Genomic DNA, 13,209 nt, shown 5'->3' with positions numbered 1-13,209 from the left:
ATTTTGTAAAGACATTAAATTGTTAATGCTGTGAATCCTTTTAATAACAAAGCCAAATGTAACAGTGATAGCACTGGAGTCACTACAGGATGGAGTTGGAAGGAAGCATCCCCACGCTTGGGGGAATCTCAAAGTGTTTATGATTTTAAAAAAACAAAAAATAACAAAAACAACAGAATCACATAAGAACTGCTCACCGCATGATGCTGAATATTGGCAAAGAAAAGGTGAAAATATGATTGTGATAAAATGAATTTCCTGCCTTCACTGTAGCTTATACTTCAAGAATGAAGGCATGATGTACTGACTGGAACCAGTAAGAGAAAACGGCTTACTGACTGGAACTCAGAACAGAAACATTTCCACTAGAAATGAGGGCTGAGGAATATTTCTCTACATGGAAACCATAACCTGAGTTGATCTGCCAGCAGGTTGTTTTCAAGTTCATTGCCAGCTCTATTATTCCAGTCCAGTAAATTGGGGAAAACATAGCCATACTGTTTCTTACTCATCAGTATATGTAGGGTGAGCATTGGGCTGGCAGCAAACCACATTCTCTTTTCTCATCAATCTTGTACTAACAATGCTAGGCCACATTATCTGTCCCTTCACAAGAGTACCTCCAGATGTGTTTGACTACAGCTTCCATCACATCTGGAATAATGTATTTTGTGTCCAAGACATCTGGAGGACGTCAGGTGAGGAAAGGCTGGATAAAGTCATGATAGGCAGCTGGGATAATCCCAGCCCAAAAGAAAATTGTGTTAACAGTAAAAGCAATGCTGAACTAACTCATTCCATCCAACTTTATGCAGTCTAACCACAGACGGATGAAGTGGTACAAACTGGGACAAGTGGATTCTGTTCCTTCTGCCTCCTTCCTCAGTCTTTCATTTCTATATGTAACAAATAAATATTTCTTTCTGTTTATACCCACTGCAGGGGAGCTGCCAGAGTGTTTTACAACTCCTGCCCAAGATGAAGCTAACAGAAAAATGTAAAAAGAGATATACAGCTATTCTTCTCATTGTCATATCCATCATGTCATCATCACTACTATCCTCCTCTTCCTCCTCAGCACGTAAACTAGAGCTTGAAAATGTTACAATTCCCAGAATTACCCAACCAGCCTCGCCACTGACCACACTGTTTAGAGCAGTGGTTCTCAATCTTCCTAATGCAACGACCCCTTAATACCGTTCCTCATATTGTTGTGACCCCCAACCATAACATTATTTTCGTTGATACTTCATAACTCTAATTTTGCTACTGTTATGAATCGTAATGTAAATATCTGATCTGCAGGATATATTTTCATTCACTGGACCAAATTTGGCACAAATACCCGATATGCCCAAATTGGAATTCTGGTGAGGTAGGGGGATTGATTTTGTCATTTGGGAGTTGTAGTTGCTGGGATTTATAGTTCATCTATAATCAAAGAGCATTCTGAACTCCACCAACGATGGAATTGAACCAAACTTGGCACACAGAACTCCAATGACCAACAGAAAATACTAGAAGAGTTTGGTGGGCCTTGACCTTGAATTTTGAAGTTATAGTTCACCTACATCCAGAGAGCACTGTGGACTCAAACAATGATGGATCTGGATCAAACGTGGCCAGAATACTCTATATACCCAAATGTGAACACCACTGGAGTTTGGGGAAAATAGTTCTTAACATTTGGGAGTTGTAGTTGCTGGGCCAAACTTCCCACACAGAACCCTCATAACCAACAGAAAATACTGGAAGAGTTTGGTGGGCATTGACTTTTAGTTGAAAATACTGTGTTTTCTGATGATCTTTGGTGACCCCCTCCCCAGGGGTCCCTACCCCTAAGTCGAGAAACATTGCTCTAGCCCTTTTATAACTTTTTGCATAGAAATCTGGAAGTGTTTGTTTGTGGCAGAATATTGCCCCTCACCCACCATGTCTTTTTGGGACAGAGCATTCAGACTGTAGGATGTCTGAATACTAGAATCCATGTGCATAGATGTGAAGATGCCAAAACCTTTATTTCGGCTAAAAATGCTGCTGAAAAATGCATACAGAACTGTTAAATTGATCCACATAGAACTCCCATGACCAACAGAAAATATTGTGGTTTTTGGTGGTCTTTGTCGACTCCTCTGACAACCCCCTCATGACTCCCCTAGGGGTCCCGACCTCCAGGTTGAGAAATGCTGGTTTAGAGGATTGTGAGATGTATAATCCAAAGTGTAACTTTTCCGTGTTTTGCTGTGGCCATTCAACCATTTCAACCTAACAAAAGCTTGTCCCTCTGGCTTTTTTATTTCATAACCATGTATTAAGCTGACTGAGAGATTTCCAAGTCTTTGCTTTCTCCTCTCTTCTTCATTGCCTCTTGCATCAGCCTTTGCCCTAGGCACTTTGTGCACCAAACCTCAACACTTCTGTACTTTTGCACTCCATCTTCCACAAGTCTTGCTATACAATTTAGGAAGCCCCTGTACTAAAAGCAGCTTTCTCATTCAAGTTCTGGCTGCTCAGAGTTTTAAAAAATGAGTTGGCTCCTATTCCTAGCATTTGTGGATGCTTCTGTTTTAATTTAAATGAGAATGAAATGAAAAGAGAAAAAATACAAATAAGAGAAGTTAGCAGAAGTGACATTTTGCTTTTGTGCTTCATTCAGGCCAGGCTACTGCTTCATCCGCTGCCGCAACCGTGTAATGAAATTCCTACGGCACTGTTGCATATGGCATCCACATTCATCCATCACATAAGCTCTGAGAATGAGCTACATTCCCTGTTGCTGCAAGGAAAATACAGCTAGAACTGCCATCCTGCTGGCTGCAACTCATCAAACACCTTGTGCGGGAAAGGAACCATCACGACTTAGATAGAGAGATCTCAAAGGTAGATCAGTGAAGGAGTAAGCAAAGATGCAGGAAAAGTGTAAGGCCTTACCAACACAAATTCATTCCTCACTCAGAATACACTCACTGACATGTGGGCTTTGCATCCAAATGAGCAGCTTAAAATCTGGGAATAAGAATTTTACATCCATAGAATCTATGTCTTGTAATGTGATAAGCAGGCCTTTAGAAACAAAACTTTTAAAGGGTGTTTTTTAAACATCTACCCAGGCTTCATGGTCCCCTTGGTAGTGCAGTAGGTTAAACCACTGAGCTGCTGAACTTGCTGACCAAAAGGTTGACAGATTGAATCCAGGCAGCAGGGTGAGCTCCCGCTGTTAGGTCCAGTTTCTGCCCATCTAGCAGTTCGAAAACATGTGAATGTGAGTAGAACAATAGGTACTGCTTCTGCGGGAAGGTAACAGCACTCCATGCAGTCATGCCAGCCACATGACCTTGGAGGTGTCTATGGATAATGCCAGCTCTTCGGCCTAGAAACAGAAATGAGCACCACCACCCCCCACCCCCCAGAGTCCGACACTTCTAGACTTAAGGTCAGGGGAAACCCTTTACTTTTACCTACCCAGTCTTGCTTCCATCTTAATCCTTTGTTAGAAGCAGCAGCCACCATGGCTATGACTCTGCAGGGCAGGGATGGGGGGAGCCCTTTGTGAGACCCCATTTGAGATCAGGACCCAGTTTAAGAAGCTCTGGACTAGGGAACCACCAAAGACTTTCAGTAGTATGTCTGCAGTAAACAAGGCAATAAACAAAGCTGGGGGGAGGATGGGATTATAATATAACATATCCTACTGCTGCCATTTGTGCCTGTTTACAATAGGAAACCTAAACAGCAGCTGCCTCCAGAATCCCTTACGGAGCATGAATGAATAGCAAAACAAAGAGGAAATGGGATAGCATTTCAGGTTTTCTCACTAGTTACTCCCAGTATGTTTAAAAAAAAACACAGATCTATCTGTTCGTTCGGCATAAAAATTAAGTGGAGTCTTATGAGAAGAAAAAGCCATCTTCAGATGAAGTCTTGAACTCCAGATAGTTCAAAACATTTTTGTTTACTTATGCAAGATTTACCTGACCTATTTTATCTCGCAAGTGCACATAACTGTTAAGTAAAAAGTTGCATTGCTATTTCTTTTTGTGGTATAGAAAAATATCCCTATTCTTTCTATGTTTTTTCTTACTTTCACAGCATGTATTTTGTTAAAGAAGTAATGCCAGGGGCACATTTGCTTCATTAACAGAAATGTTCCTGTATTCCATAAAGTCAACAGATAAATATTTCTCCTAAGAGTATCAAATGTTACATTTCTACAAGAGTTCAGATGTGAGGTTCACATCCATGACCAATTCACGATGCTCTCCAGATGGCTTTGGGCAAGTCACTAACTAGCCTAGCTTATTTCACAGAGATGTTGGCAAATAGGGGGGTGGAGGGAAGAAATAATAATGTGATATCATATTTCTTACAGTTAGAAGTCTTATGGAAGTTAACCAGCAATTTACAAAAACAGAGTCAGAAAGTATTACTTTTATGGAACATAGATCCACAAATTCTTCACATAGCCACTGAGTAAGCATTTAACAGTTCCAGGCATTTTGAAGCATTTTCTCTCAGATGCTTTGACGAAAACTCTGAACAAGATAAACTTTAATAATTTGGGGATGGATTATTAGAATTGCAGTGGTGCATCTTCAGTAATTTCCTATATACATTTTCTGAGGGGATTAGGACATCTTTTTCCAAGTATTTTATTTTCAAAGTAGATTTTGTTATTATTTTGCGCTAGTTGGATGCAGTAATATTTCTGTTCAGAATATGCCACATCCTATGACTAATAATAATACAGATTGAATATCCATTCATTAGCCAGAACCCTAAAATACACCCATATCTAAAAAGGTGGCTGAGAGAGTGACACGTTTGCTTTCTGATGATTAAATGTGCACAAACTTGGCTGCATGCACAAATATATTTAAAAATATTGTGAATAAATTTACCTTTAGACTATGTATATAAGGTGTGTATAAAACATAAATGAATTTTGTGTTTAGACTTGGGTCCCATCTCTAAGAATCCTATTATGTAATTGCAAATATTCCAAAATCTGAAAAAGTCCAAAAATCCTAAACAGTTCTGGTCCCAAGCATTTTGTATAAGAGGTATTTCTCCCATAATACAGAGAGGAAGAAAAGAACTACTAAAAAAAGAAAAGAATGAGTGCCAAAGCACTGGTCATGCTGGCCTGGAGATTATGTATGTACGTACATTCAAATGGAAGCAGTAAGGAAAAGGCAAGGTCCATGCTATAGGAGGAGTGATTCAATCAAGGAAATGACAACCCAGAGTTTGTAGGATCTGAATGGACTATCTCTGACTGAGGGTCTTTGAGGTCTCCCATTCATAGGATTGCCTTTAAGTTAGTTAACTTGATGGAAAATGAGAACAACAAATCACTAATACAGTTAGCCCTTCACATTTACTGTAATTAGAGGTGCAGGACCTTTGAAAAGGTGAAAAAAAGCATTAAAAGGCTGTTTTTTCACCCAGGAGAACAAATCTCTACAAATCTCTACATCCTTCAGCATGACTCTGTGGTCATCTTCTGGTGGCAGTTGACTATAGGAATGCATTGGAGAACCTAGAGATTCCTCAAGATAACATTTTAATCAAATCCACAAATAAACAAAGTCAAACTTGCAATTGTGGAGGGCCCACCAAGACAAACGGTTATTTAGCACAGCTATACTTTCACTTTTTGCACATATGTAATAGCAACAGTAAACAAGCTACATCATTGGGAAACCTTTGTGGATGTGTTTTACAGACAACTGGGCAACCTCCGAGTCCACTAAAACTGCAAGGTACATTGTCAGTAGGCAGGAAGGGAAGTATTCTCTGTACACATTCAAAAGCTTTAAGGACACAATAGAACGGCTTTTATCTCACTGAGAAGGACAACATTTGTGCTTTAATCTCGTGTTTTCTGTCCTTACCAGAAATGGAACGCTATTGTTTGCTGCAGAAAAAAATCAGCAGGATGTAATTCCCATTAAATCAATTTATTAAAGCTTAATTTGCATGAAATTAAATTCAGCCCCTGTTCAAAGAGCCATCACTCCCCTAAATCATTCAGCACTGGGAATTGAACATAGGCCTAATTAAAAACTTGGCTGGAGCCTTGCCCGCCTATTCCCCTTCTACCACTCAGCAACTTTGACAGGAGCCCTGGGGCTCTGCTAACTTAATTTGCATACACAAGGGGAGAATCCCCCCTTTGCTTGTTCTGTAGTGTAGGTCACGCACTTTTGAGTTTCATCTTCTACTCTACTCTTTGGAGATAAGGAGTGGAGTACCAGTTTGTTCATTTGGCAGTGGGTCTGCCTTTGCCTACTGCCATGACCTTTTTGCAATGGTTTACTGAGAAGTTGAGCAGATCCAACAAGCATGGTTCAATTGTGAATATATCACCCTGATAAAACTTAAGAATTCATGCCTTTGGAAAAAGGAACAAATGTAGATAACTACCATATATTGGGATGGAAGTCTATTTTATTAACATATTGTCATGTTAAGAGCTGGTAGTCCCACATCAATGAGGCAGTGAATCTGCTCAGTCTGAAGGCATTCAAAGTCCTGAAACTATTTGAGAGATAGGGCTCATCACCTAGGTTGCTGTTCTATGCCCTTAAATTGTTTCTGATTTATGATTACCTAAGCTGAATCTATTACAGTGTTTTCTCAGGTTGAAAATGTGTGACTCACCCCAAGGCTACCCACTGAATTCCCATGGGCAAGTAGTATGGTCTCTAGGGTCATACTCCAATACTCTCTCACTAACTTGGACATCTCCTTTAACATTCAAACTGACAAACACATCAGAAACACTTTTTTCCATGTCAGGAGTGACGAGAAACTGCAAGTCACTTCTGGTATGAAATAATTGGCTGTCTGCAAGGACATTGCCCAGGGAATGTCAAGATGTTTTGATGTTTTACCATCCTTGTGGGAGGCTTCTCTAATGTTCCTGCATGGGAAGCTGGAGCTGACAGAGGGAGCTAATCCACGTTCTTCCCGAATTCGAACCTGCGACCTGTCAGTCTTCAGTCCTGTTGGCATAAGGGTTTAACCCAATGCACCACCGGGCGCTCCAGCAGAAACAACAATGGTCACAAACAATGGTTTCACAAACAATGTCAGCATATCAGTGCATCAGAAACACTGATCTGCTGACACGGTTTGTGAAACCATTGTTTGTTAATCTAAATCCACTAACTTGATCAGGAATTTACAGAGACATTTTATTTTGGTGCAGTTTCTATCATCTTAGGCCCAGCAAAACTAATTCTGATGAGGAAACGCCATGTGTATAGAAAGCAAATGGTCTCAGTTTGCACTAATTTATTTCCACACAAAAGAGACAAAAAGTATATAACGGGGAAGCATGTTGCCTGCCTGAGGCCATACAGAACCACTGCCAAAACTTAGGTAGAAAAATAATGTGACCTAAAACAATATTTCTGCTATAACATTCAACATAGAAGAAATTTCTTTATACTATGTACTCTGGGTCACAGTACTTTGGAGTTGTAGTTCAAAGAAGTGATAATTTCACATTCTGCTTCTTAATAGTTATTTCTGTTGTAAGGCTAAACTCTTTAGGGATGACTTCTCTGTGTTTTATTTTTAAATCCAATGGCTGCAAATGAGTACAGTTAATGCAGGGCATTATCTGACCTCCTGAGCTTCTTCCATGACACTTACCTCTTTGATCCTTTGCAGGAGGGGCAGCAACCAGTCCTTGTTCACCTCACAATGACTGTCCAAAAAAGTAAGGACTTCTGCTTCTGCCATATCTGCTCCTCGAATGCGGGACCGGATCAAACCTGTTAAAATGTACACAAACTGAAGGGCAAGTCTGATTGGCTTAGCTTTCTGAGAAAGAAATGAGTTTCCAAATAGGCATACACACATCAGTGCTTTCTTCCCCAACACATAATTCCTTCCATCCTTTTCACTTTCATTCCCCATCTTATCAGGTCATGTCATGTCATCTTATGTGCTTAGGTGGATGAGCATAAAATGCTTTTTGCTTTTACGTGTGGGTTTCTGGTTTGCAAGGTCAGAGATGCAGATAGCGTCCTTGTCTAAAAGTACAGTACACACATATTTGTCATTCTTTTGGTTGTCATTGCTAAAGGAAGAGAGAATAGTTGTATAAACATGGAAATGCTTGGTTTATCCCCTGAAGACTAAAATAATCTGAAGACATCAGAATAGCAAGCAGCATTTTGCTGAAAACAACATTAATAACAGATATAGCATTCTCCTTGAGTAAAACATATGAGGGATTTTATTGAAAGCTAGACAAACTGTTCTAACTACAATCCTATGAAGTTGGTGTTGTAAAAGTTTTGGTAAATGTACTTGTATCACTGTTCTCAGTGTGCAGTCACTCTCACCAAGTTTGAAAAACATATTTTGGACTACCACTTCCAGAATTCTGGGGAATCTTGGACGAAAGTTTCCAAACTTTTAGGGATGGTAATTCTTATAATTTTGATACCAAAGAAACTTGTTTGTGTTTTGCTTCTTCAAATCACAGGGCATTTTCATGACACCCCGGAATGTTGTTTTCAGTTTAAAGATTAAATATTCTCAGGGGTCAACCTTGAAGCTCCAAGACAGGAGGTAGAAGAGTAAGGCAACATGAACATAAATATTAATTGGTAGAACAATCAACTAAATAAGATTAAGGTGTTTAATCAGTGGGAAAATTTTTAAAGTGGTGAGGGCTAATTATAATCAGTGAGGATTAGACCCTGCTTGTTTTTGAAGCTATTTTGGTACCACTGTGTTCCTGTAATGGAGGGAAAATAACCTTTCCTCTGGCCTTTGTGTGTGTGTGTGTGTGTGTGTGTGTGTGTGTGTATTCATTCATTCTACAGTGCCATCAGTGTGTCAACATGAAATTAAGATATCGTTTTTGTAATACATAAACATATTGATAACCTATCTGAAAGGCATTTGAGTCATCAACTAAAATGGATTAAAGGCATAATCAGCCCTAATAATTCTTGCTGGATTTTTAATGTTTATGTTCTACTGACATTATTGTTTATAAAATCTGAGCTCTGGTGATACACTTCCTAGACCAGATAAAAGATGCCAAATATATCACACTAATTCCAATGTTTCCTAGACTTCACCAGGCAAAGATTGTAGTGTAGCATCTAGAAGAAAGAAAGTGACAGTATTGTGGTCACAGCATCTTTATTAACTATCTTTGTCTACTTCACTACTCTCTTTTGTAATCGTAACTCTTTAATTTGATGCTGATGAGTAGTCTCAAGGAACAGAAACCTTAGAGCAAAATTACCACTCTAAAACAGTATTCACTACAGTAGAATCCTATAAGAATAGCTGTCTGTTTTCTGAAACTTCAAATAAAGCAATGTTATAACTTTCCTTGAATATCATGTTGAAATTAATAAAATGTTATTGTGTATCATTTACTTCATCTTGATTGTTTTGTGCCTTCAATTTTTTAATTATTATTTATGGAAGCACTAAGGGTTTTCTTGACAAGATTTATTCAAAGGAGGTTTGTCTTCCTTTTCCTCTGGGGGTAATAGAGTGGGAATTGCTGAAAATCACCAAGAAATATTTACATGCCCAAGCAGGAATTGAATTCTGGTTACAAGAGGCCAAAACTCCAACATTTGATCTTTTTACAAAGTAGAACAAGAACTTAGTTTTCATTTATGATGATTCAAAATCTATCAAATGTTACATCATGCAAAGTTTACAACAATAATTAAACAATCAATACATAAGTAGCAGTTAAAACATGGGACAAGATCCTACATCGCAGTTTATATTTCATTATTTTACAAATCTGTAGTTAAGTTGCAGAAATGCAACATTACCTTTTGGGTGAATTCCAGAGATGAACATTCAAATATTGACACTTTCTGATACACATTGGGTATATAAGGCACTGCGGGCACTTCTGCTTTATATTTGGCATTCCTGTTACACAAGCCTGTGGTTCTTCCTAACTGGTGTCCAGTTGTGCATCAGGAAATGCTCCATGTGCCCCAGTGCTAACTGTATATTGGGCCATGGTACAGCAGTCACTCCACCATTACACAATGGTGCCCATATGTTTTAAGGTCACTCCAAAATGTCCAGGGACTTCTAATCTTTAATGCTGATAAACTAAGTTGAGCTAATTTAATCCCCTGTTACAAAAAAATTACAAAATTATTCAGCTTTGTTGAAACTCAGGAGCAGCCCCACACTTTGGGTAGAGTGTGGACAACTCCAATGTGAACTGATCCACTGTCCACATGGATTGATGCTGCCACTCCCTTTTCCCTGCACTCACCAGTACAGGGAAAGGGGGATAGATTGGACCCTTGTCCACTGTCACTTTCTCTTCCCTTCATTGCTACTACAAACATCTGCATTGCTCTGGGACACTCCTGGAAGTCACACCCCATATTGACACCAGCAGAGGTACTTATATACCAGTGAAAGGCATTCAGTAACTTAACACTTGAGCTGAGTTTTTAGAAATACAGTTTAGGTATCAAGAAATAAGGGACAGGGTAAAGCTACAAAAGGAAAGCAAGCAAGCAAATATTAGCATTCTAGGTGTGAGTGCCTTTCAATATTTAATTTGGCAGTGCTTGAAATTTGGGAATTGAAGGAAAATTTCATTTTGAGAGGCAAAATTCTTTTGGGGAGCCATGTCTTCATTTTGCCTCCTATCAGGACCCTTCGGGGGTTGAGAAGGACGGGATAGAAATGCGAGAAATAAATACATGTCTTCATTTTGCCTCCTATATTCCTTTCTTGCTGCACAGAGTATGCTCTCAAATCAATACACAGTACATCTCCAATTCATTTAATAAACATATTCTATATATTATTTCTGCAAGCCAAGGATAAAAAAAAATATTAATTTAGACTATGGTCTGGGGAGGGAAAATGAGTAAAGAGGTTTCCATAATAGCCCCAAGAGCCTGCTGTGACAATACGCATCCTCAGTATGTATCTACTTAATCTTTAAAATACAATTTAATTAAATGTGTTTTTTTTAAAAAAAAATCCCAGAGAGGCAACATGAGCCAGTCTCATCTGTTTCCTTAGAACCAATAGTTTCAAAAAGAAGACCCCAGGCTTTGTTTTACCTCTTCTAATTTTCTGGTTAATAAGCTGCAGCTGAGACTTGCTAGATATATTAATAGAGCAATTGCTTTAAAACATTATTATTAATTCAGACCCTCCTTTGAACATTACTAGCATTCACTCTCCTAGAGTTAAAATGAACTTACTGTCATCATAAATAGAACATATTCATACAACTATCTGGACATTTGTTGGCCAGTTCTTAAGAATCTGGATAGAAGCATCTTGAAGACATAAGCAATTACTTGCATCCATATTTTTTAGATTAAGTAGTTATCAAACTAGCACTATGGATGAGCTGATCTTTCAGATTATCATCCTGATCTCTGCCTTAAGAGTCTGAAACCATGTCTGCATAGGGAGTTTCCCTGACTCCAGAACATGTCAGTGGCAGCCAGAAAGTCCATCCTGTCCCTATGGTGGCCTATCCTCTTATCCCATGTTTCCGCTGATGTTCCTTTGTTGTCACCTGTCATATCTGCTGATGTCAGAATGGAGTGCCCATATGAAGTGTAAAAAGGAGATGGAGCAACCCCACCTTCCTGTTGGTCTTGCAGGCTCCCTATTCTGACATCAGCAGACAACAGGCACTTACAGATAGCTCCATACCTGGCATGGAGCTATTTGGTGACACGGGGACAAGTTATCCCCTTTCCCTATGTAGAACAGTGCAGGAAACGACTGTTCATTTGGATCATCAGCTATGGGCAGAAAGCCCAAGATACGCACTGGAAGTTGTGCTGCATCATGTAGACAGCCAGCACTGGATTCATGGTAATTCCAGGTTTTGGGTTTTATCTTTTTGTACACAAACTCTGAGTCAGAATTTTCCCTCCACAATAATACTGCAGAAGGTAAAGCTAAGGGACTAGTCCAGGGTTGCAAAGTAAGCTTTATATTCCCTCAAACCATGACCAGCTCAATTAGAACACATTGGACCTAGTCAGAATGAGTTAGGGAATGATGAACTCTTTCACCCTCATGCCAGTCTGCATTCAGTGATTTATTCAACTATATATGATTCGTGTCAGTCACCTTTCCAAATGAAATGTGTTTATGGAATCCACATCTACAAGTTTACCCTACCAAATAATAATAATAATAATAATAATAATAATAATAATATCAGCTAGTCCAATGGGCGGCAACCAGATTACTAACTGGGGCGACATACAGGGAGCATACCACCTCCCTGTTGTGCCAGCTCCACTGGCTGCCAGTCCATCTCCGAGCCCAATTCAAAGTGCTGGTTTTGACCTATAAAGCTCTATACGGTTCTGGCCCAGCTTACTTGTCCGAACGCATCCACCCCTACGTCCCATCTCGTAATCTAAGATTATCCGGGGAGGCCCTGCTCTCGCTCCCGTCAATTGCGCAAATGAGTCTGGCGGGGACGAGAGACAGGGCCTTCTCAGCTGTGGCCCCCCTATGGAACACACTCCCAAATGAGGTAAGATCTGCTCCCTCCCCCCTGGTTTTTAGAAAGAAATTAAAATCATGGCTTTGGGATCAGGCCTTCGGACAGTAGATGTTTATAGAGTTTAAAGGACATGGACTAGAATGACAATACGACTGGCGAGACTGTTTTTATTATTTATTGTTTTAATGATTGCTTATGTACTGTCTAATTATGATTTATGTTTAATTGTGGTTTTATTATTGTGGTTGTTATGGTTTGGCATCGCGTCAGTGTCCAATGTATGGCATTGAAGTTTTGTCAGTTATGTGTAAACCGCTTTGAGTCCCCCTAGGGGTGAGAAAAGCGGTATAGAAATACTGTAAATATAATAATAATAATAATAATAATAATAATAATAATAATAATAAGACAGAGGGCCTGATTCTGGCAGCCCAAAAACAAGCCATTAGAACAAATGCCCTCAAAGCCAGAATTGAAAAGTAGACAGATACCAAATGTAGACTCTGCAAGGAAGCAGATGAAACAATAGATCACATCCTCAGCTGCTACAAGAAGATTGCACAGACAGACTACAAGTAGAGGCATAACACCACTGCTCAGATGATTCAGTGGAACTTGTGCCACAAATACAATCTGCCTGTGACAAAGAACTGGTGGGATAACAAGCCGGAAAAAGTTACAGAGAATGAACACAT

General features: G+C 39.4%; 1 protein-coding gene across 1 annotated transcript in view; it reads right to left on the bottom strand.

Annotated features, from left to right (window-relative positions):
* The window catches only part of GALNT14 (polypeptide N-acetylgalactosaminyltransferase 14), a 289,099-nt gene that overhangs the window by 37,366 nt on the left and 238,524 nt on the right, over positions 1–13,209 (bottom strand). Inside the window, exon 6 of the mRNA XM_060754143.2 lies at positions 7,663–7,784. Coding sequence (XP_060610126.2) covers positions 7,663–7,784 — 122 coding nt within the window. The remainder of the gene's footprint in view (positions 1–7,662; positions 7,785–13,209) is intronic.

Source organism: Anolis sagrei, chromosome 1, assembly GCF_037176765.1.
Source record: "Anolis sagrei isolate rAnoSag1 chromosome 1, rAnoSag1.mat, whole genome shotgun sequence".
Taxonomy (NCBI): domain Eukaryota; kingdom Metazoa; phylum Chordata; class Lepidosauria; order Squamata; family Dactyloidae; genus Anolis; species Anolis sagrei.
The sequence above is the reverse complement of the archived record's forward strand: the minus strand, read 5'-3'. Positions and strand labels throughout refer to the sequence as shown.